General features: G+C 41.2%; 1 protein-coding gene across 1 annotated transcript in view; it reads left to right on the forward strand.

The window, feature by feature from the left end:
• ap2b1 (adaptor related protein complex 2 subunit beta 1) overlaps window positions 1-24,572 on the forward strand; it is a 266,519-nt gene that overhangs the window by 67,743 nt on the left and 174,204 nt on the right. The window contains exons 13-14 of the mRNA XM_068009879.1: window positions 4,610-4,869; window positions 8,487-8,685. Coding sequence (XP_067865980.1) covers window positions 4,610-4,869; window positions 8,487-8,685 — 459 coding nt within the window. The remainder of the gene's footprint in view (window positions 1-4,609; window positions 4,870-8,486; window positions 8,686-24,572) is intronic.

The following is a 24,572-nucleotide window of genomic DNA, read 5'->3' on the forward strand; positions in this document are numbered from 1 at the left end:
TTCCAGATTGCATTCCGTTTGCCTCTCTTCTCTCCACCTGACCAGTCAATTGATATCTTCCTGCAGTCTACCACTTTCTTCCTCATGCTGAACCACACAGCCAGTTTTCACATCACCTGCAAACTACATTGCGCTGCGGTATGGAATACAAACTGGGAGGGTCCCAAATCCAATTCCCTCATCTGTGCCAAGTTGGTGTATTAAAAGCAGGGTAAATGGAAGTACAGTTTGCCTCAGTGCATCTGGAAAAGTGTGTGTGGGGGCTGGTGAAATTGCTCTAATTTTTCCCTTGATGGTACCCATATGACTGTTGGGGAGGGAGGATTGGATTCGGCTATAATGCTGTTCATGGTTGAATAATTGCCCAATGACGTGTCTAGGCTTGCAGTCAAAAGACCATTTGAGTGAGATGCCTAGCAGTGGAATCCTACACTGGCAAAAGCCTCTGCCTCCATATCAGGAAGAGAAAAGCTAAAACTCTTGTCTTTGAGTATGAAGGGTCTTGAGAGAAATTAGGTTTGGCATGAATTAAACTTTACTTACACAGAAGACAATCCTTCAAAAGCATAAAATGAAATTGGATATTAATAAACTAATAAAATGGGAAAGCACATTGGTAGTGATGCAGTTTGACAAATTAGTTTCAGCATTGTGGTGAAATTGAGTATTAAATTCATTACATTTAGAGTTGTCCAAACACGATAACCAAGGCAGAATCACTGAAATCCTAAGAGCTGTAGTGTTATACACTGTGTCCTGCTATATTGGAGATTTCTGCAATGTTGAACTCTTTTTTTTTGTTCATTTCTTACGCCCTGATCTTTTATTCTACCTGCAATGTATAGGCTCTTAAAAATCCAATCTTGCCATCACCCAAATACTACTAGATTTATCTCTTCTCGGTCTCGTCAACCTTGGTGGTGTCCTGTAATATGGCCTTTGGCCCTGCACTTAAGTTTCTCAATTGAAATAAAATTGAGCTGAGTCCACTACACCAAAATAGATCCATACAATATTAACCCTTTTTTGGTAGAATTACCTGAATTGGATATTTTGAGCTGAGCTGAGTGAAGCATACTAAAATAATTTATACAAGATACTCATGATTGACTGTGAACTGCTAAATATCTTTCTATCTGTTGACATTATGCTGTTAAACCAAAGGTAATGGGGAAGGCTCATGCATAGCGGATACAAAATATTATACACTGCAATCTTGCCTGTGTATGTAACTGCCTTCACTTTTCCCTTTGTGCTACTTTGGTCTAGTGAACATTGAATACATACATGTATTGAGTTCATGGGTCCCTGGAGCTTTTAAAAGGAAAGCATTTAGTGTGTGATGTCCATATTAGAATCATAGAATGGTTGCAGCACAGATGGCGGCTATTAGGCCCATTGTATTTGTGCCGGCTCTTTGCAAGAGCAACTCAGCTTGTCCCACTCCCCTGCCCTTTCCCCATTGCCCTGAAAATCTTTCAATTATTCAATTCCCTTTTGAAAGCCATCATTGAATCTGCTTTCACCAGTCTCTCAGGTAGTGCATTCCAGATTCTGACCATTCACTGCCTTTTTTTTTTAAAAAAAAGGTTTTTCTTCATGTCACCTTTTGGTTCTTTTGCCATTCACCTTTAATCAGTGACCTTTGGTTCTTGACCCTTCCGCAAACAAAAAAGTTTCTCGCTATCTACTCTGTCCAGACCCCTCATGATTTTGGACATCTCTATCAAATCTCCTCTCAGTCATCTTTTCTCTAAGGAGAACAGCCCCTGCGTCTCTAATCTATCCATGAACTGAAGTCCCTCATCTCTCGAACCATTTTTGTAAATCTTTTCTGTACCCTCTCTAATGCCTTCACGTTCTTCCTAAAGTGTGGTGCCCAGAATTGGACGCACTATTCTAGTTAAAGCTGAACCAGTGTTTTATAAAGGTTCACCATAACCTCCTTGCATTTGTGCTCTATACCTCTGTTTATAAAGACCAGGATCCCGTATGCTGTTAACTGCTTTGTCAGCCTGCCCTGCCACCTTCAGCGATTTGTGCACATATACTCCTAGGTCCCTCTGTTTCCGCACCCACTTTAGAATTTTACCCTTTATTTTATATTGCCTCTCCTCATTCTTCCTATCACACGTCTCTGCATTAAATTTCATCTGTCACATGTCTGCCCATTCACCAGCCTGTCCGTGTCCTCTTGAAGTCTCTCATTATTCTCCTCACAGTTCACAATATTTCCAAGTTTGTCATCTGCAAAATTTGAAATTGTAGCCTGCACTCCCACACCTCGGTGATTGGTATAGATCAAGAAAGGCAGTGGTCCTGGTTACAACCCGAGGAACCCCACGGTGTACCTTCCTGCAGTCTGAAAAGCAAATGTTTACTTCTGCTATCTGGCCTGTAGATGCTCGGTTTATCCTTACACCCTTTTCTGAACAAGGGTGACACATTTGCAATTCTCCAGTCGTCTGGCACCACCCTCATATCTAAGGAAGATTATGGCCAGTGCCTCTGCAATTTGCACACTTACTTCCCTTGGTATCCTTGGGTGCATCTGATCCAGTCCTGGTGACTTATCAACTTTTAAGTACAGCCAGCCTTTCTGATACCTCCTCTTTATTGATGTTTAGCCCATCCAGTATCTCAACTACCTACTCTTTCACTTCGGCAGCATCTTCCTTGGTAAAGACTGATGCAAAGTATTCACTTGTTACCTCTGCCTCCATGTGTAAATCCTCTTTTTGGTCCCTAATCGGGTCTACTACTCCTCTTACTACCCTTTTACTATTTATATGCTTAGAAGACTTTTGGGTTCCCTTTGTTAGCTACTGGTCTCTTCTCATACCTTCTCCATGCTTCTCATTTTTTTTTCACTTCACCTCTGGACTTTCTATATTCAGCCTGATTGTCACTTGTGTTATCAATCTGACATCTGTCATAAGCACCCTTTTTTTTTGCTGCATCATACCCTCTTATCTCTTTTGTCATCCAGGGAGTTCAGGTTTTGCTTGCCCTACCTTTCCCCCTCGTGGGAATGTACCTGGACCATATCCTATTTAAATGCAGCCCATTGTTCCGTTAGTTTTGTCTGCCAATCTTTGATTCCAATTTACCTGGGACAGACCCATTCTCACCCCACTAAAATTGACCCTCCTCTCATTAAATATTCTTACTCTAGATGCTCCTTGTCCTTTTCCTTATGATACCCTGATCACTGTCCTAAATGTTCCCCCACTGAACTTGATCCACTCAACCCACCTCATTCACCAGAACGAGATCCAACAATGCTTCCTTCCTTATTGGGCTGGAAACCTTCTGATGTAGAAAATTTGCCTAAACATACCAGAAACTCTTCTCCCTCTCTGCCCTTTGCACTATTACTAACATAGTCAGTTATGATAATTAAAGTCCCCATTATAACTACTCTATAGTGTTTGCACCTCGCTGTAATTCCCTTGCAAATTTGTTCCTGTATCTATCCCACTCATTAGTGGCCGATAGAATACACCCAGTAGCATAATGATACCTCTATTGTTTGTTAGCTCGTGCTGCTACTGAGTGTCTTATTCGCAAACATATTATGAAGTCAGTGTTTTTAGTAATATTGCGTTTTATTGGAGATGAGAAGAAGAAAAATTGCTGAGAATCAAATATAACCTTGTGTTCCAGTACTTTTAACATTCAGGTGAGATCTGGAATGTTGATCTTATCTTTCCCTTTCAGACCTTGACTTGCCATTCTGTGTATTCCCCACATTTACTGGATTTTATTGGAATTGTTTTAGGGGAGTAAGATCTTCTACACCTTCACTATTGTATTTGAGATGAAATTTGTTCAAGCAATATTGCAGCGCACTTCCTCTGGTTTTAAGCAGTAAAGTTGAGTTCATCCCTTCTATGTCTGATCTTCCCTATATCCATTACAATGGGTTATTCAATTCACAGTGCAGTTTACCCAAGAACCCTGAACTTTGTATTGCCTAACTCCTCATTAGAAATGTCTGAATTACTGCCAGTTCCTGTCTTCGTCTGCCTATAATTTAATACCAGATTTCTGTTTTGCGTACTCTCTTCAAACGTCTACATATAATGCACACAAATGCAGCAATTCACCCTGACAATTCTGTAAGTTTGAGGTATATGTTTAGTCAGTAAACCACTTCTCATTCCATGGAACGTAACTTGCACAGCCCAAACTGTGAGTTATTCTGTGATCCTACACTGCTTATATATTAGTTGTTATTGTATATACTGCTCAATCTGTGATCTGACATGCTTGTCGAGTCAAGACTTCCTTTATGTTCAGATGTTCCAAGGTGTTGGGTACCTCACCATGGAATGCCAGCAGTCCTCCACGTGTGAGAACCTGCATTTTATAGTTTCAGGCGATGATGCACCAAGTCTTTTTAAACTGCATCCCAGTGAGAGAGAGCGTTCTATGATGCTCACATTATTTTCTTGTGTTTACGTTCAGTATTTTGGTGTGCTAAGGAGACATCGAATGATTTATTTTACTGACCGGTCCCAAAATTGGGTCGGGAGTAACCTGCACTATTATACTAGGTGAAAAAGGCCGTAGATTTGGTAATATTTAGTTTTCTGTTTGTTTCCAGGATTCTGATAACCCTGATCTCCGTGACCGTGGCTACATTTATTGGCGCCTGCTGTCCACGGACCCTGTGGCTGCAAAAGAGGTGGTACTGTCTGAAAAACCGCTGATCTCTGAGGAGACCGACCTGATTGAACCAACCCTGCTGGATGAGCTCATCTGTCACATCGGGTCATTGGCATCTGTTTACCACAAACCTCCAAATGCATTTGTGGAGGGTAGCCACGGGATCCACCGCAAGCACCTACCAATGCAACTCGGAGGGTTAGTACCAATGAGAGCAAAGCTATAAAAGAGATTTGGTCAGACATTTTCTGTTCAATTGCAAATTGCAGGCTTGATACCTTAAAATACAGAGCTCTCTAGTATCTCGTACTTGATGACCCACTTCATCTGCTCAAGACGGATATCATTTCATACTGGGTAGCAACAGTTTGCCCTTGAGTGCACATTAGCCTTTTGTTGTGCAATGTTGCATTGCTTGGCACTCTTGGCTAAAGTTCAACAAAAACTACGAACTCCAGAACATTAGAAAAGGTTTCCTCTGATAAATAAAAAAGAACCAACTATGTTACTGGCTATCCTGTATTCCGTCACACACAAAACTGAGTTACATCTGTGTTGGCCAGCAGCAAGGACTGATGTACAGGTATAGATGACATGTCCAAATCTGACGGTGCTGCAGACTCAAAAGGGTGTGTGACAGAATTGGCAAAGTGCTGTGCTCAGAGTATATATTAGGTTATTGTTCCAACAACTTGGTCTGATGTGGTTGGCGGACTAATTTAAAGCAATTGTTTTCCATCTTGTTAACTTGGCATGCAGGCCACTGATTTAGCAGAGACTGGTGCTATACCTGAGATTTATATACTTTAATGAATAACCCAATGTGGGAGGGTACAATGCTTAGGCAGCAGTACACAAAACCTGTCGTCGTAAATATGTGGGACATAAAGCGTGAAACGAGGGAAGATCGTTTGGCCCAATGTGTCTGTATCTCATGATAGTAACAGTGTGCATGGTTGTGGGCTCTGTCCAACTTATTAAGTAATTTGAGGGAGGTGAATAAGTGAAACTTCCAAGGAGAAAATGCTTTCTGAGCCCAGATGCAGTCAGATGAACATTCTAGTATATCAATCTAACCACACAATCTCCAATATTGAGCCATAGTTTGCAACAAAGTTGGGAACACTGCTCCAAATATCTCTGTTTACATTTCGCCATCAATGTTTGGTTGGTTTCATAATGAGAAATTTATTTTGCTCCTTTTCAAGAGAGCTGTTCAAAATTGAATTAACTGCTTTTGACTGCAATCTGATTTCCAGTGGACAAAGCCATCGAATATTGCTCAGCTAAACCATTTCCTATGCCCATGTGGTGTCCAGTCATGGTTCAAGATTTTTTTTAAATTCTGCCAATATAAGCATTTTTCCTGATTTTCTTTCAGTCTGAACATGTTCACTTTTGTGTTGACTGGGGAAAATGAATTTTGATTAATCATTGGGCCTCTGCTTTAAAATATAAAGTATGGAATTCAGTTTTTTTGTCCAACAATTTCTCCCCCACAGTATGTACAAGCTTCTCCATTATGGGCTTTAGCAGAACATATTTCATTTCCCGAGTTAATATTCTGCAAGTCTCTCACTGCTGTCTCCCTGCTCCAAGGGTAGAATGAAATTATACTTGGTCTTTGTATGGAATGGTCTGAATGACCTTGTATCCTTCCATGTTTTAATATTCAAACGATGCATCATTATCTCTCATAGTCGTAATGCTGTCTGGTAGATGATACCTCTTGTCAATTTCCTTCAAATCACCCACCCTCGTGTGCAATTTCCAATGCTCGTGCACTGTAATGACTAATTCTATATATTCACCTCCTCCCAGGTTCTTCCAGAATGAACTTTTTAAAAAAACACCTTGCATCAGTCCTTAAGAATTTTTTCACATCTCCTTCCTAGACACTATAGTGCAGAAGCAAAATGCTGTGGATACTGGAAATCTGAAATAAAAACAGAAAATGCTGGAAATACTCAGCAGGTCAGGCAGTATCTGTGGAGGGAGAAACAGTGTTAACATTTCAGATCAATAAACCTTCATCAGAACAGACACTATAGTATGTTGATATAATGATTCATTGTACAGTCTTCTATTCTCATTGATTCTCATCCAGTACCTTCATTCTGTGAAAATCCATACCTCATTCAGTCTTTCCTTCCACTTGCAATGTTTTTAAAACGCAAGCTTGGTGTCACTTGATTGCTACTTCCCTATTTGGCTTGCCTCTTTTCCTCTTTTCAGCCTTGTTGGTCACTGCATTATGAGGATTGGTTCTCCCATTTGGTTTCCCAATTTAAGCAAAAATGAAGTGACAGTGAGTCTTGAGGTGCGAGTAGTAGCAATATTTACAGTCCGGCCTATTTGAGACTAAACAAAGCTTAATCCATAAAGTTTATAATTTTTTGAAATATAAAATTTATAGAAACCAAGTAAGCCAGCACTTCTATGGCCTCACCCTCCCCAACCCAAAAGAACATAAGATCATTAGACATGGTTAATTTTTTTCCCATCGCAGAAATAATGTATAATGGTTAGAATTTGTATATATTTCCACAACTGCTAATGGATGGAAACTGCTGACATAGGCACGATGGGCTGAATGGTCTCTGTCTGTGCTATATTTTTTCCATGAATTGAGTCTTGGTGTACCTTCTACAGCACCCTTCTGTTCTCAAATCAATTTTCTCTTTTCCTAGCTTTTTGTTGATCTATCTCATCACTGTCCCCTTCCACCCCCAAAATATCAGTTGATCTGGTAGTGGTAAGGGAATGGAGTGACCATAGTCATCATTGGGATCTGTTGGCCCTTGTCCCTTAACCAATACCTTCTGTTCCTCTGCTATAATGAAGAACAAAGCAAGTTTTCAAGTTTGTATTGAGGAACAGTACAATGATCTGAACTGACAAAGAAAATTACATTGCTGCTGTATTAATCCCTAAGGGTGTATTTAACTTGCAGTAATATTCAGGAAAGATTAAGATGCTTATTACTAGGAACCAGTTGCATATTGAAAACAGATATTTCCAGTCCAGAAAGTATTGTCCTGCTGTGGAGTCCTCCAGACACCCTACCCTTGCATGTCTCCGCCATATATGAATCAGAACTAAAAGTCTATAATAGCTTTCTCATTTAGATTTTCATCATTAAAGTTTTCACAGCTGAGCTCTTGACTGGAGATGAGTGGTTCGTGTCCTTGTTATTATCAACCTCTGTTCAGTGCTGGGTTGCATGGGTGTGATTGTCAGGAACCTGAATGAAGAGCCTCGAACTGTTGTCCAAAAACACAGATACTGAGCGTCTGTGGAAGTTTCAATTTTCAAACCGTTTAATGGCTGGGGTGATGCAGACTGCTGTGACAGAGAATCAGAAGTTGCATTGTAAAATGTGATCAGAAAGCTGATGAGTGACTTTGAGAATCTCACTCCTTTGTTTATAACAATGGCCTGTTCTGTAAAATTTGGGTAAATACTGACAATTCACTGAACTTGTACTGCTATCACTGATTTGTATGTATCTCAATGTTAGCTCTTGTACATGTTTGCTAACAACTCTATTTGTAGATCTGTAGTATATTAAGGACAGAGCAAGCTGCAATTGGAGGGACTGTTTCTCAGATTGCTGTCTAAATGATGTCTATCTTCGGTTCAAGTAACATGTACATGTAGTGTTAGCATCTGATACGGGAAGCAGTGACAGATGTGCTGTTATCTATTATCATTATCTGTTATCATTATGCAAGCGCCTCCTAATTCTCCTAGTTTGAAATTGTTGCGTGTGCTTTGTGAGTAATGCTTTAATTCTATATTTCTCTCCTCTTTAGAATTGAGCCCGATAGTCCAGTTGGGCCAACCCCTACAGCAAACTTGACTTTAGAGCAGCAGCCTCAAGTTATTCCATCCCAAGGTGACCTTCTGGGTGACCTGCTGAACCTTGACCTGGGACCCCCTGTCAATGTACCACAAATGTCTTCAATGCAGATGGGAGCTGTGGACCTTTTGGGAGGTGGATTGGACAGTCTGGTATGCTTTTTAAATTTTTTTTTCCTACTTAAATTACATTTTGGAGAAATCAAGCTTGCCATCAACATTTGAACTCTGAGACCCTGACTTCATAAAAGAGCTGCAGGGGCAGGCAGTTAAATGAATGAGCCTTCGAAATATCATTCAAAAGTGAAAAATTAGCAACAATTAAATTTCCACAAATTCAGGTTTAAATGATTTTTAATGTGAGAAAGTGATCTGTTGAGACAAAAGGAGTGTAGGTGCGAAATATGTGGTTTTTCCTACTCTAATGGAATTACAATAGACAGGTTAGTACTGGTGGTGGAGGACCCAGACACCTTAAAGGAAGAGGGAAATCAAGCTAATCAGGATTTTCTTGCTTGAATATCTTAACTTTTTTAAAAGATTAGCAGGGAACTGATATATATATATAAAATCCTAGATCCTCGATATCAAGGCAGCATTTGACCAAGTGTGGCATCAAGGAGCCCTAGCCCAAATGAAATCATTGAAAATCAGCAGGAAAGCTCTTCACTGCTTGCAGTTATACCTAGTACAAAAGAAGCTGGTTGTGGTTGTTGGAACCCAATTATCTTAGCCCCAGGACATCATTGCAGGAGTTCCTAGGATAGTGTCCCATGCCCAACTGTCTATAAGATGTACTGCAGCAACTCACCACACCTTCTTGGACAGCACCTTCCAAACCGGCAGCCACTTCCACCTAGAAGGACAAGGGCAGCAGACGCGTGGGAACACCACCACCTGAAAGTTCCCCTCCAAGCCACGCACCATCCTGACTTGGAAATATATCTCTGTTCCTTCACTGTCGCTGGATCAAAATCCTGGAACTCCCTCCTTAACAGCACTGTGGGTGTACCTACACCAGATGGACTGTGGTGTTTCAAGAAGGCAGCTCACCGCCACCTTCACACATCCCATGAAATGGGTTTTTAAAAAAATTAATAAACTCTTGTAGAAAAATTAGGGACGTTTCAATCAAAGGCAATTGTGCTATTTCTTAAGAGTTATGAGATTGGAAAATTTGTGCTTGTGTCCGAGGACCCCGAACAAGTTTTCCCACGTTTCTCTGTGCTCATTACGCACCACAGCTTGCTTTGAGACTTTCATCCTCATTACAGTCCCTGTAACTGTAAGTTGCTGCATCTGTTAATACTAAACACAGTAGCACAATGATCAACCTCTGGCCATAACTTGACATACCTTTACTTTCCCAGTGTACTGTAGAATCCTGCATTAGGTATCCTGTGGTAAAGGTAGCTTGCACATATAACTAATGGAAAATGCAGTAAAGTAAGGCCTGTTTTATTATTCTTCCCTGTGACGTCCAAATGCAAATATGTCCGTGTAACTGATATGGTTGTGATGTCATTAGGTACAGTTCGCATTCACTGAGCAATCAGAGCAACCTATCATTCTGGAGCCAGCAATTACAACTTCGGAAGAAATTCAGCAAATTCAATAAATTGTGGATTTGTGTTTATTTTAATGTTCACCTTTTGTGTTGCTCCCATTGAGAATTTCCTGGCAAAATTTGACCTGTTGCCTTGAGATGATGCAATTGGGTCAAACATTAAGAGGTGCTGTTTGATTGACTGAACAAAGACTTTTAGACTAGTTGCAGTTGGTCAAAGTCTCAATTCAAGCTATTGTGTTCTGTTTCTCCCATTTACTCAGTGGAGGAGATCTAGAAATGGAATTTCCTCTTATGAAGCTTCCTCTGGTTAACTGCCCTAAGTGACTGATAGGAGCCAGGCGGCAGTTTTAATCCCTGTTTGAGCTAGTTAATTGCAGCTCGGGTAGCACTACGGCTCTTTTTTGCTTAGCTTTTTGGTGAGGAGAAAACTCATTCAGTGTTACTTTGCTTCTTATTCCTATCCTATATTTATTTAGCTATATCTGCTCGGGCTGGAGAGGAACTTGCAGTGGGAAGGGAAGGATCCAGTTGTGGCCCATGTGTGTACCGATGACATAGATTAAGCATTATGAACAGCTAGGGGCTAAATTAAAAAGCAGCACAAGATAATCTCTGGGTTGCTACATGAGCTGCGAGTGAATTGGCATAGGGTAAATAAGATCAGAGAATTGAATGTATTGCTCAAAGATTAGTGTGGGAGAAAAGGGTTTTGATTCATGGCGCACTGGCACCAGTACTGGGAAGAGAGGGAGCTGTACTATTTGGGACGGTCTTCACCTGAGCTGTGCTGAGACCAGTGTTCTCGCGAATTGTATAACTAGGGCTGCAGAGAAGGCTTTAAACTCTAATTGGGGGGTGGGTGGGGAGAGGGATCATGTGGGGAGAGATTTGCTAAGTTACAGTGGAAGGACAAGGAAATAGTGCAGGGTAGTGATCATCACAGTGTGACGGAAAGGGACAGAGCATATAAACTTAAGAGTGCACTAACAGATAAGGTCAGAGTATGGAACAACGGTAAAAAGACAGAATTAAAGGCTCTGTATCTGAATGCCTACAGCATTCAGAACAAAATGGATGAATTGATGGCACAAGTAGATTTCCAACAGGCATTTAATAAGGTGCCACATCAAAAGTTACTACACAAGATAAGAGCTCATAGTGTTGGGGTAATATATTAGCATGGATAGAGGATTGGCTAGCTAACAGGAAGCAGAGAGTTGGGATAAATGGGACATTTTCAGGTTGACAAACTAACAAGTGGAGTCCCACAGGGATCAGTGCTGGGGCCTCAACTATTTACAATCTATATTAATGACTTGGATGTAGGGACTGAGTGTATGGTAGCTAAATATGCTGATGGTACAAAGATAGGTAAGAAAGCAAATTGTGAGGACGCAAAGAGTCGCAAAGGGATATAGATAGGTTAAGTGAGTGGGCAAAAATTTGGCAGCTGGAATATAACGTAGGAATGTGAACTTAGCTATTTTGGCAGGAAGAATAGAAAAGCAGAATATTATTTAAATGAGAGACTGCAGAAATCTGTGGCACAGAGGGATCTGGGTGTCCTGGTGCATGAATCTCAAAAAGCTAGCATGCAGTTACAGCAAGTGATTAGGAAGGCAAATGGAATGTTAGCCTTTATTGAAAGGGGAATAGAGTATAAAAGTAGGGAAGTGTAGCTACAGCCGTACAGGGCCTTAGTGAGACTGCATCTGGGTTCTTTGTACAGTTTTGGTCTCCTTACTCAAGGAAGAATATAATTCCATTGGAAGCAGTTCAGAGAAGGTTCACCCCACTGATTCCTGGGATGAAGGGATTGTCTTAGGAAAGGTTGAGCAGGTTGTGCCTATACTCATAGGTGTTTGGAAGAATGAGAGGTGATCTTATTGAAACATATAAGATTCTAAGTGGACTTGACAGGGTGGATGCTGGGAGAATGTTTCCCCTTGGCTGGAACTAGGGGACACTGTTTAAAAATATGGGGTCTCCGATTTAAAATGGAGATGAGGAATTTTTTTCGCTTAGGTCTTTAGACTTTGGAATTCTCTTCCCCAGAGAGCAGTGAAGGCTGGGATGTTGATTATATTCAAGGCTGACTTACAGCTTTTTGATTGACAAGTGAATGAAGGGTTATGGAAGGCAGGCAGGAAAGTGGAGATAAGGTCGCAATCAGATCAGTCATGATCTTATTGGAAGGTGGAGCAGGCTCGAGAGGCCGAATAGCCTACTTCTATTTCTAATGATCTTAAGGGAAAACACTCCACTGTCTGGAGTCATGCCTAGATGGTTGTGGTTGTTGGATGCCAAACATCTAAGCCCCAGGACATCGTCACAGGCGTTCCTCAAGGCAGTGTCGTAGGTCCAACCATCATTAGCTGCTTCATCAATGGCCTTACTCCAACATAAGATCACAAGTGGGATGCTCGCTGATGAGATTTTCAGTTTCATTCGCAAACACTCAGATAATGTAACAGTCCGTACCTGATTGCAGTCAGACCTGGATAACATTCAAGCTTGACTGATAAGTGGTAAGTAACATTCAAGTCACATAACTGCCAGGTAATGACTATCCCCAACGAGAGAGTCTCACATCTCCCCTTGACGTTCAACGGCATTATCATTGCTGAACCCCCACCATCAACATCCTAGAGAGTTACCATTGATGAGAAACGTAATGGACTAGCCACATAAATACCGTGCCTGTAAGAGCAGGTCAGAGGCTAGGTATTCTGCAGCATATAAGTCACCTTCAGACTCCATAAAGCTTTCGCCCATCTGCAAGGCACAAGTCATGAGCTGATGGAGCACACTCCATTTGACTGGATGAATGCAGCTTCAGGAATACTCAAGAAGCTAGACACTATCCAGGACAAAGCACCCCATCTAACAACCTTAAACATTTACTCTCTCCACCACCCTTGCACTGTGGCTACTGTGTGCGCCATGTACAAAATGCACTGCAGCAACTTGCCAAGGCTCCCTCAACAGCACTTTCCAATCCTGCAGCCTCTACCGCCAAGATCAGCAGGTGCGTGGGAATACCATCAGCTGCAAATTCGCCTCCCTCCAAATCACACACTGTCCTGATTTGGGGAAATATTGATGCTCCTTCAATGTCACAATCAATTTCCTGGAACTTGCTCCCTATCATAGGAACATAGGCCATTCAGCAATCAAGCCTGCTCCGTCATTCAATACAATCATTACTGATCATCCTCTTCAATGCCGTTTTCCATACTATCCCCGAACAGCACTGTGGATGTCTCTGCACCCGTGTGGACAGCAGCAGTTCAAGAAGGCGGCTCACCACCACCTTTTCGAGGGCAATTTGGGATGGGCAATAAGTGCTAACCTTGCCAGCAATGCCAACATCCCATAAATAAATAGAAAAAAGAAACATTTTAGACTTGGGTGTTTTTGCCTACTGCTGTTGAATAGATTGCCAGCGCAGTCCAAACTGATGTGAAGAATGGCCACTTGGTCAGGGAGACTGATATCTGTGGAACTGTACCCAGGAATTAGAGAGGAGTGCAGGAGAGAGGGAGAAAATTGATAGAAAAATTAAAGGAGGAAAAATAATAACTTTGGCTAAGGATATTCAGAGTGGCTCCTGCTCTACCACTGTAACTTTGGTATAAGTGCTGCAGGAACAGATTTTCCATTGGAATGGGAGCAGCTCAGTGGAAATTCCCAGCCTTTATTCTTCTGGCATTGGATAGAGTTCCAAGACGGCAAAAATCTACATTAAGTAATAAGTGGCCTGTCGAATTCTGCTTGCTCATTTCCGTAGCTGACTTGTGTATGGGAGCCATGTGACAGCATAATCTTCCACCATTGGTCCTGGCAATCGTTTTTGCTTTGTTGCTCCCTGATACCATATTCTCTGTGGTCACTGTTTCTGTCATCCAGAGGCTGTGTTTAATTCCATATTTAGTGCTGGCCTACTGTGCTCATTCACGCATACTGCATTGGGGTTAGCTCACTACAGATATCATGGAGGGCTAAATGGAACATATTGGGGCAGCTGCGAGGAGGCATTAATGTAATAAAAGGAGCGGTGAGTGACAAAAGAGAGCATGAAAGTAATTCAGTGTAAAATGATAGGACAATTAAAAATGTAAAGAACTCATTAATCTCAAAAAGAAAAGAACTATGCAAAGAAACAGAGGAAGCAAAATGTATACAATTTATATTTAATAGTAATAGTACTGCATCTCCCCATGTCACTTAAATGGCCCTTGTGGCTGGCTTGAAGTACGTTGTCCATACTAGGAAGGAACTACCATCACAAGAAGGCCTGGCCCAGTGATGTCCCTGCCTCTGTCACAGGGAGCCTCACCATGCCTCAGTTCGATTGCAGGGAGCTTCACTGTCTGTATATTTGTGTTTAATTTGTATGCAGGTGCTGGGCATTAACTGGGATTCACTTGTGGTCCTATAAATAGGAACAGACTGAAACTGTAGGGGTTGGGTTAGGAGGTACATGTTTGTAATGTGTAACTGTGTTAACAAAAGCCTATAAAAGTGTGTGAAGATTGGCTCCAGTTCTATCCTTCGCCACCAGGCTTTCTGGAATATACCACTCACCTCCATCGCAGGGAGACCCACCTTTCCTGACCTCCATCGCAGGGGGCGCCACCCTGCCTCGACTTCATCGCGGAAGCCAGATATTACCTTGCCTCCGTTGCAGAAGGCTTTTGCTGCAAGATTGACAGCACTGTGACCCTGAGCTTGAGTAAAGGTAGTTATAAGAAAAGAATGATAGCTAGAAGGAAATTAAGTAGCAACTTAAATGCCATAACTAGTGAGAATGTGAGCAACAGGTGATCGCTGGTGGCTGTTTCCATATTTCATGTACTGATTTCTTCACAAACCAGTCCAGCTCATTGAGTTCATCAGTGGTGTAGAGTTGACAAAAAGATAATTATAAAACATTATTTTTCAAAGATCAGTTTCCTTTTTGGTGGCATTAAATTATGCATGTACACTGCTTAGATGAATTTAGCACACCACATATTTAACTGGCATGTCAGCTTACCCTAGTACTTATCAAAAATACACAGACTAGAGCTAACCTTAAAACTTATTGCAACACCTCTGAAGCAAGTGTAGAACAGTTGGTCAGGTGGAGGTTAGTATTCCAGCGAGGCTGGCGGTCCAGTGCTGTTTTTTATTTCGTTATTGCTGCTGGAAGAAGTACTTAGGTGGATACCTGGGATATGAGAGCTGCTCTTCTCACTTCTGTTTGCTAACAATCTCTGTTGGACTCATTTGAAATCCAGTAGTGATGAAGGCATGGTTTTTACATGCATCTGATAGAAAATCTTGGGGGCCACGAAAATGATTGCGGATGAACGATTGGGGTCAGAATCCCACACCACTCAACATTTGCCATGAATTTACTGCAAAAGAAAAGGAACTGACGGTAGCTTGTGCTACTTAACTTTATAGTAAAATGTTGAAGAAATGAATACTCTGTGTACGAACATAACTCTGAAGTTCTTGCATTAATTACTTGGTATGCAACATGCTCAACATGATGAGATGGACCTGCTTCATGTTCAAGTAGTGCACCATCTAAGAAAGTGATGAGAACTTTTTTCAAACCAGATTCCAGGAGTGAAGAAAATGCAAAACGAATTCTAAACAAAAAGAAATAAAGTGAAAAAAAAGAAACTTAAAGGGTTAGCTGACTAGTTCAATTCTTTGCAACACATTTGCTCTGAAGAATTTGTTCAGATTTGTTCTCTGTGGGATTAATTTTAAGAATGACCGGTTTCACTGAGGGAGCAGGTAGCTGATCCAGCCTGCAGCTCGGGCATTCTAAGCTAATAAAATCCCAGCAAAGTCACTGCTAAGATTGAATCAAGCCCTCCCTGTTTTGGAGTACCAGATGATACTGCTTTGGTTACTTTATGTAGCACTTAAATGAACTGGCAGATCACTTGTGACATTGCTCGCTAGTTGTGTCTAATCCTGGAGCACAACTAATATTTAGCTGTTGCTAAAGGCTACAGCGCTGGAGGAAAAATCCTGATAATTGTAGCTGCTGAACTCGAGCTTACAAGCTTCTTACAGATGAGGAAGACCATTAGGGTGGAGAACACCTGAGTAATGGTGATCATAATATAATTAGCTTTAATGTAGTGTTACGACTGAGGTGGGAGGAGTGCACTGTTTATTCTAGTTCCACTCCTCCACAGGTCACAACGTATATTTAAATTTTTTTCCCACTTACTGATACGGTCAATCATAGACTCTATTTTTATCCCAGAGTAAAACACACCAACCAGGTTTTTTTAATAAACAACAAAATTATCGGTCTATTATAAAACAAGAATTAATTAGTAATGAAGCAAAGCATTAACACGCAGATTGAAATATTAAAGTTCCCTTTTTACCTTTTTGTTTTTAGAGCTCTGTTACAGGCAAAAGAAAACACTTGGGCTGAATACTTGCTCATTTTTGAAGAAACAGCAGATGAGATGTGTTGTGTTCAAAAACTGGCATACAGTCTGGCCTCTGAGTACACGTAGACAGGTCACTGGGATCTTTTAGAACAGTTCTTTTCAGGCAGTGTTGAGATTTCATTTAGGCTTTTCTTCAAAGACAGGAGACGAGATGAATTGACACAGTGGATTTCTCAGGCTCTTTTACAAAGGTGCTGGAAAGCTGATCTGAGTTCGATTTTTTATTTATTTAGAGATACAGCACTGAAACAGGCTCTTCGGCCCACCAAGTCTGTGCTGACCAACAACCACCCATTTATACTAATCCTGCATTCCCTACCACGTCCCCACCATTCTCTTACCACCTAACTACACTAGGGGCAATTTACAATGACCAATTTACCTATCAACCTGCAAGTCTTTGGCTGTGGGAGGAAACTGGAGCACCCGGCGGAAACCCATGCCGTCACAGGGAGAACTTGAAAACTCCGCACAGGCAGTACCCAGAACTGAACCCGGGTCCCTGGAGCTGTGAGGCTGCGGTGCTAACCCTGCACCACTGTGCCGCCCACAGTTGTGGTCTTCTCTTCCTTGGAATTCTCTTTACTCCTTGGAGGTTCTCTCCTTTTTTTTTATACAGTTCAACCCCAACTCAAAACAATTCAAAAGCAAAACCGCTAGCAGGAGGTAAACCTTTTGACCTCCATCAGTCTTGACCTGTCGCTTCTTTGTAAACAATTTCTCCAGGTGTTCAAAGTTCTCTGTTCCCAGAAAGGCTTGTGGTTGCTGGAAGTCAGGTGGTTTCCTGGAAAGGCTTGTTTTCCTCTCAAGACCCCTCAGTGCCTCATTTAAAAAAAGACATTTCCAGGGACTGCTTTCCAAAGATAAGTGGCCTTTACATGACCCCCCTTTGAAAACCACACAGTTTAACATTACTTAAATCTTTCAAAAATGAATCCTCAAAAAATATATTTAACAAAACACAGGCACTTTCGTAACAGTTATGGAAAGGGACAAAGAAAAATCAACAGTGAAAATACCCATAATATATAATAAAAACAAGAAATGCTGGAAATACTCAGCAGGAGCAGGTCTGGCAGCATCTGTGGAGAGAGCAGCAGAGTTGACGTTTCAGGTCAGTGACCCTTCATCAGAAAATACCCAACTGGAAGGGAGCCAATTTTAGTGATTTGCGAAGGGCTCTAAGGTGCACTAGAAACAGATTGGCCAGAAAAACAGTAAGTAAACAATCACAGGCAATCAAGGCTGAGTTGGTTCTGGCATAAGCCAAGCATGTTCCCAAAGGATTAAAGGTGGGACATCTAGAGCTACAGCTTCCTGAATGACAAAGGAAATTAAGATGAAAATAAAACAGAAAAAGGGGTTTCATAAGCAAAGCAGGCAGGTTACAGTGTGTGCAGGGGAAAAGGATGTAAGAAGGGCTAAGAGAGCATGAGAAAAGATTAGCAGGTAGCATAAAAGGGAATCCAATAATCTTTTACAAATATATAAAAATAAAAGGATAGTTAAAGAAGTTATGGGGAAAATTAGGAGCAAAGAAGGAAATCCTCTTGTGGAGCATGACCGAGATACTGAATAAGTACTTTGCCTTCGTCTTCTAAAAAGAGGATGAAGTTGTTGCAGTGGAGGATGAAGGAATAGAGATATTGGATAGGCTAAAAATAAAATGGAAAGAGGTTCTAAATAGATTAGCATCACTCTATGTTAACAAGCCACCCAGTCCAGATGGGATGCATCCTAAGTTTCTGAGGGAAGCAAGGATGGAGATGATAGAAGCTCTGACCACGATCTTTCAGTCCTTGGAAATGGGCATGATGCCAGAGGACTGGAAGATTGCAAATGTTACACTCCTATTCAAAAAAGGGGAGCGATATAAACCTGGAATGCACTGCCTGGAAGGGTGGTAGATGCAAATTCCATTGGAAATTTCAAAAGGTAAAAGGATATATACTTGAAAAGGGCTAATTTGCTGGATTATGGGGAAAAATGCTGGGATGTAGAACTTGGACTGTTGAAAGAGCTGGTGCAGGCACAATGGGCCATTCATCCAATAAAGATGCTATTGTATCTGATTTACTGGAAATCATCGAAGAACAACTTTTTCAGCTATGTCCAGAAGCCTGTTTTATGTATTCACTCTCTAAAGAAATCCTACCTGGTATCAGTCCTAATTTTGCCTTTTACTAATTTGGGCCTGCAGCCCCTTGTCCAACTCTCCATGATAACTTTCCTCAGAGCTCCAGTGCCACTTGCCAGAATACCAGAACCCCTCCAACTTCAGTGCTTCCCAACTCATAGTAGTCCCAGTTCTAACTTATGCTTCCTCTGATGTGCTAGCCTATCTGACTGTTGCCTTCCACATATCAACCCCATACCCCTCTTCCTCTGGGCTGTAGTTTCCACTTTCAGTCCCTCTCAGCTGCAGCACTGACCTGGACTCTCACTCGGTCTATTTTCTCTCTCAGCTGCAGATATTGCAGATTTCCCCACCTGAACCTGATACCTCCAACTTGGTTTACAAGCGACAGTAATGAATTATAACAATAAAACAACATGTGCAGGACCAGCATGAGATTCTGAAGTTCCAAGTGAAGAATTAGAAAGTGGAAAAGAATCAGGCACAGTTACAGGAAGAATTTTTATTTATGTCTGAAACACCATTAGAGACCGGCTAGTGGTATATAAAAATTGTATCGAGGCACAAACGAACCTCATATTGACCAGCCCTTTCAATCGTGCAGAACACTTCCTTTATTGACAAAATTCATGAAGGTTGCTATCATTTTTGTGCGAATTGAATCTCTAATGGCAGCGCACAGGAAGCTTCAGTCACTAAACATATAATTGTTGTTGAGGGAAAACAGACTTAAGTACTTAAGTAAAATTTCTTCTGTAATTTCTAAACCATTGCTATGATATACAAGAAGCTTCTCCAATAAAGGCCATTTTGTAGTTCTCCCTTTTGTTTGTTTCTCTGGGCTGTACACCATACCAGGCCCAAGAAGCTCACTGTGCAGAGCAAAACCAAGACACACTAATCTGTGATTGAGCAACTCCAGCGGTCTACCTGCTCACCTGGCCAACACTCAGTTTCACTAATGGCATTGCTGATATTGGGGACTCAGTGGATGGGTAATTGTAGTTAACCCACATCCTGTAGCTTTATGAAGCTCACTACACTATCTTATTGTTAAATAACACCGAGACTGAGCAGGAGAAACTTGATCATGCATTCTGGATGTGAGACATTTTAAACCTTTGATATGGCATTAATCTCTCACTTGATATGCCATTTTAACTTATGGAACAATGAGTTGTTAGAGTCTCAGAGCTGCTGTTCTACTTTGGTATGCTTGTGCGTATAGCATGTACTTTCTGGTAACTGGTTGCTTCCATGCACAACTCAATGTGGACTACTGTCCAGTGACTTTGATTAGCAGCAGTAAGAATGATCCTCTCAATTTCAGAACAAAGCTTCAGTAGTTATAGGTCAACTTCTGGTTTTTAAATCTTCTGTGGTGAGCAGGAGACTTAAGCCACTCATTTAAAAATTTATTTAAAAGTTTGTACTAGGTTGCACTGTCTTTAAGCACATTTCACCCAAAATCAGCCAAACTAACGCAAGAGATCAAGGAATTTCACTCGCAAATTCTGTTCCATACAAATCAAGTTTCCATATCTACGCTATCTTAAAAAGCATTGTGCTAGAAGTTGACCCCGCTCACAAAACTGGCCTGAATTAATCATTGGGAGTTTCAGCTAATTGTGCTAGTTTGCAGACCTTTGTGGAGGCTTTCAAAATTAAGTATTTTCAGATGCAAAGTTTCTAAGTTGGCATGTTTTAAAAGCTTTTTTTAAATTTACTGAAAACTGATTGTACAAGAATGTAACTAGTAAATGGTTTTGTACAGTTTTTTAAAGTTACTTTCAGGTATTTAAAATCAGATTACTCACGGGTGGTGGACCAGACACTGATTTAAAAAATACCTTTATTTTTTGTGACAAGGCCAATTTCGGTTGTATTTATAAAATTGCACTAAATTACCTCAGGCATATGAAGGAATATTTTTTTATACAAATTTCATTCTAAAACGCTGTCCAATTGTTTTGGCTTATGGAAGCTTTTACATTTGCTGAAGTGCAAATGAGTTTTAACAGTGCAGTTTTTGCCCAGATCACAGATTGCATCCAAAGGGGAAACTCTTGGCCTAGAGTTGGTTACAACTTAAAGCCCATTGTGCTCTGCATTATTTTAAAAATCAAGGGGGTTAGAATACAAAACAGAGGAAGTGATGCATCAATTGTACGGAGCCTTGGATAGACCCCATTTGGAATACCACCTTCAGTTTTGGGCACCAAACATTAGGAGGGATACACTGGCCTTGGAAGAGGTGCAGCACAGGTTCACCAGCACAATATCTGGGATTTGAGGGTTACCTTATAGGACAGACTGCAAACTTGGTTTGTATTCCCTTGAATTTAGAAAACTGAAGGGTGATCTAATTGAGATGCTTAAAATGATAAAGGGTATATAAAGAGAAACTACTTCCTCTGGTGGGGGAATCCAGGATGAGTGGACGCAGTCACTCAGAGCTAGACAATTTAAGAGAGAAATCAGGAAGCACTTCACATACCAAGTAGTGTAGATCTGAAAAAGGCTGTGGATGTTTGGGGTCGATTGAAATTTCCAGTACTGAGATTGGTAAGATTTTTGTTCGGCAGAGGTTGGTTATTCTTTCCTGATCTACACACACTGACTTTTAGGAGGCAGATAAGAGTGTGTGATGTGGTATGAACTTGAGCTGAGCACAGGAAATTATATTCAATATGAGTAACAGTGATGCATTACATGTTTAAAGTAAAAATAACTATAGATGCAGGAGTGTATGCTCAATCTATACTCCTCGCGTAAGATGCAACTTGCCAACAAGGAAAGCTTAAGGAGGCTGTTAGTTGGCTTGCCATTCACCATGTCTAAACAGTGGGCAGTGGTGATAAACAAGTGAATGTCATTTTGGCAATTTAGTTGAATTCAAGGCCCCATAAATTGTTCTGAAATTGTACAGTGCTCCAGTCAGGCTGCAGAGCATATGTGATCTCTGACATATTTAGCTTCACCGATCAGGTCGAGGAAAGCTACTTCTCGGTATTAGGCAGATGAGCATTGGTGACAAGTGACTGAAAAAAATCAGTATCGTTTTTGTTCCAAGGTATTCTGGGATTTTTACTTGTTTACAGGGGCATATATTCTGCAACTTTATTTATAATTAGGCCCATTGGTATATGTTGACCAACATTATATTTTTGTTACATGGAGTTGCAGCATTTACTGTAACACTTCCTGGTGCTTTTGGAGATTGTAGTCCATGGTCCATCCATTCCATGGCTGTGACATCCCAATTGATAAACTGGGACTTTGCAGCCTTGCTGAGAGTTGCGTCAGAGTGACCTTATGGAGATATATTACTTTTAGATATACGAAGGGAGCTGGGAAAAGCAAGTTTAGAACTAATTTGAGAAGTATTTCTTTATACAGAGTGATTAGCAGTTAGAAGGAACATGTGTTTGAGGCCAGGCCACTGAACTAATTTAAGGATGAATTCAAACTGGTTTCCTTCATTCAAAGCTATCTGACTCACAAAGAAGCTCAATCAGAATACTGTAGCAGTGTGTGCATCATAACAAGACATATGGAAATTATGTCCAGTGTGTAGTTCAACAGTTCAATGGATCAGAATTGTGGCACTACTACATTTGATGGATAAAAACAATTAAAAAATGTACTTGACAAGGATTGAGTGCTTGGTTTAAGCCCTATAAACCTGTTTATTTTGGTAGAGCTTTCTCTATTACCTGTGGTTGCTTGAATTATTTGAGTATTATAGCTTTAATGTTTCACTACGTACTTATTGATTTGGTAAAATAATGCATTGTCTCTTTCTTTGTCTTATGGCTCTAACATTCCTTTTTTTTCTCCTTTCCTCCGCTCCTTCCTTGCTTATAACTAACATATTACATCTATGAATTGAGATGGGAGACGCAGAACGGGTAATGCACTTCAGTCTGTTAAATCAGTGCTTTTCCACCTCTGTCGCCATTCATTACTTCTGCCAAGCTGTACCAGTCAGTTTCTTTAGCCACATTGAGCCTTTTCAAATTTTTTTCTAAATTGCATTTTCCATTTTTCTCATTGCTTCATGCTGCAGGATGGTTCTGATAGCCCCCACATCTAAGTGTTGAGTCTTGACCATGCATTATCAAGGTACTGTTTTGTGGGGCCTCATAGTCCGACCAATCTTAAGGACAGTTGTAGGCCATTCAGCCCTTGAGCATATTCCACCATCCTCTTGGATCATGGCTGATCTGTATCTTAACTCCATTTGCCTGTATTGGTTCTGTAACCTTGCCAAACAAAAAGCTTTTAATCACAGTTTTTAAAATTGCAATTAACCCCCTCCCCCCACCACCTCAACAGCATTTTGGGGAAGAGTTCCAGATTTTCAGTACCCTTTGTATGGAGTAGTGCGTCATAACATCACCCCTGAGTAGCCTAGCTTTCATTTTAAAGTTATGGCAACTTGTTGTGGACTTCTGCACCAGAGGCACTAGTTTCTACCTATGAACCACTTCAATCATCTGAAACACCTCCGGTACATCACCCCTTAATCTATACTTGATAGGAATACAAGCCTAGTCAATGCAACCTGTCCTAAAGCCTGGCTACCAGACCCGAACCCGACTGCATGTATCGGGGTTGGGTCGGGCATTTAAAAAGATTAAAAGGCTCGGGCCTGGGTTGGGTTCGGGTTGGCTGTTGTCGGGTTGGGCCCAGGTCAGGTTTTAATTTTATACCCGTGCCAGGCTTTAGAGGGAGGGGGGTCAGTAATGGGGACCATGGGCTGTGTCAGGGCTGCTTCTGGTCTCAATGTGTCTCAGAGCCGGGGGGGAGGGAGGGGTGTCAGTAATGGGGAGCGGGACCATGAGCTAAAGCCTGGCTGTCCAACCTGAACCCAGCCAAAGCTGGCTACATGTGTCGGGTTCGGGTCGGGTCTGTATTCTGCGTGCAGCGTTCGGGTTGGGCATTTAAAAAAATTAAACGACTTGGGCCCAGGTCGGCTTCGGGTTGGCTGTAGTCGGTTCGGGCCCGGGTCGATTTTAATTTCATACTCGAGCCAGGCTTTAACCTAACCTCATAATTTAGCCCTTTGTTCCCCTCTTGTCCTCATTCAAAACCATGCACTTCACTGCATAGATCACTGGATAATGATCAAGATTGGGAACCCAGATTTATTTTTTGTGTCTCTAGCCTGAGAAACATTGAAACCAGTTGCAGCACCACCACTGCTTCTGGTGTGGCTGAGATCGGCCAGCTTGGTGCAGCGTGCATACTGAACCCAATGGAATATTTCATTCACTTCAAAAAAAAAAAAAATGCTTTTAGACTCTGACATCTGTGATGCAATGTGCTGCATATTTCCATGTGGTCTTAATTCACTATTCCATGCAGTTTTGTGTGTTAACGGGGAAAATTAACTCTTGAGATTAAAAGGAAGCATAATATGCTGGACTTTACTTATCTTTTTCCTCTTACTCATGTGTAGTCTAACTATTGTCCAGCAAAGTAGTAATACCATTTGGTGTACCACATTCTAGATCAGGGGTGTTCAACCTTTCGCATGCGGGGCTTGGGGCGCATTACAATTTTTGTCTTGGATAGGGAGCAGGTGAGACAATTTTAGAAAGATAAAGGAAATAAAAAATTACCTTATTAATCAAAACAACAATAAATGTACATTTTTGTGAAGAATCGTCAAATACGAAGACTAATTTATTGACCTATTTCTAGTCATTATGTTGTACACTGATTTAGTGAGATAACAGGCATTTTTTGATTGCAGCGATGCAGAGTATTCTGCACAGATGTCCATCATTCAGAAGTGATCTTGATTATTTTCTGTTATTCTCTCCCTCTCTGTCTCACTGTGTGCACCCTTCCGAGC

Source organism: Heterodontus francisci, chromosome 30 (genome assembly GCF_036365525.1).
Source record: "Heterodontus francisci isolate sHetFra1 chromosome 30, sHetFra1.hap1, whole genome shotgun sequence".
Lineage (NCBI taxonomy): Eukaryota > Metazoa > Chordata > Chondrichthyes > Heterodontiformes > Heterodontidae > Heterodontus > Heterodontus francisci.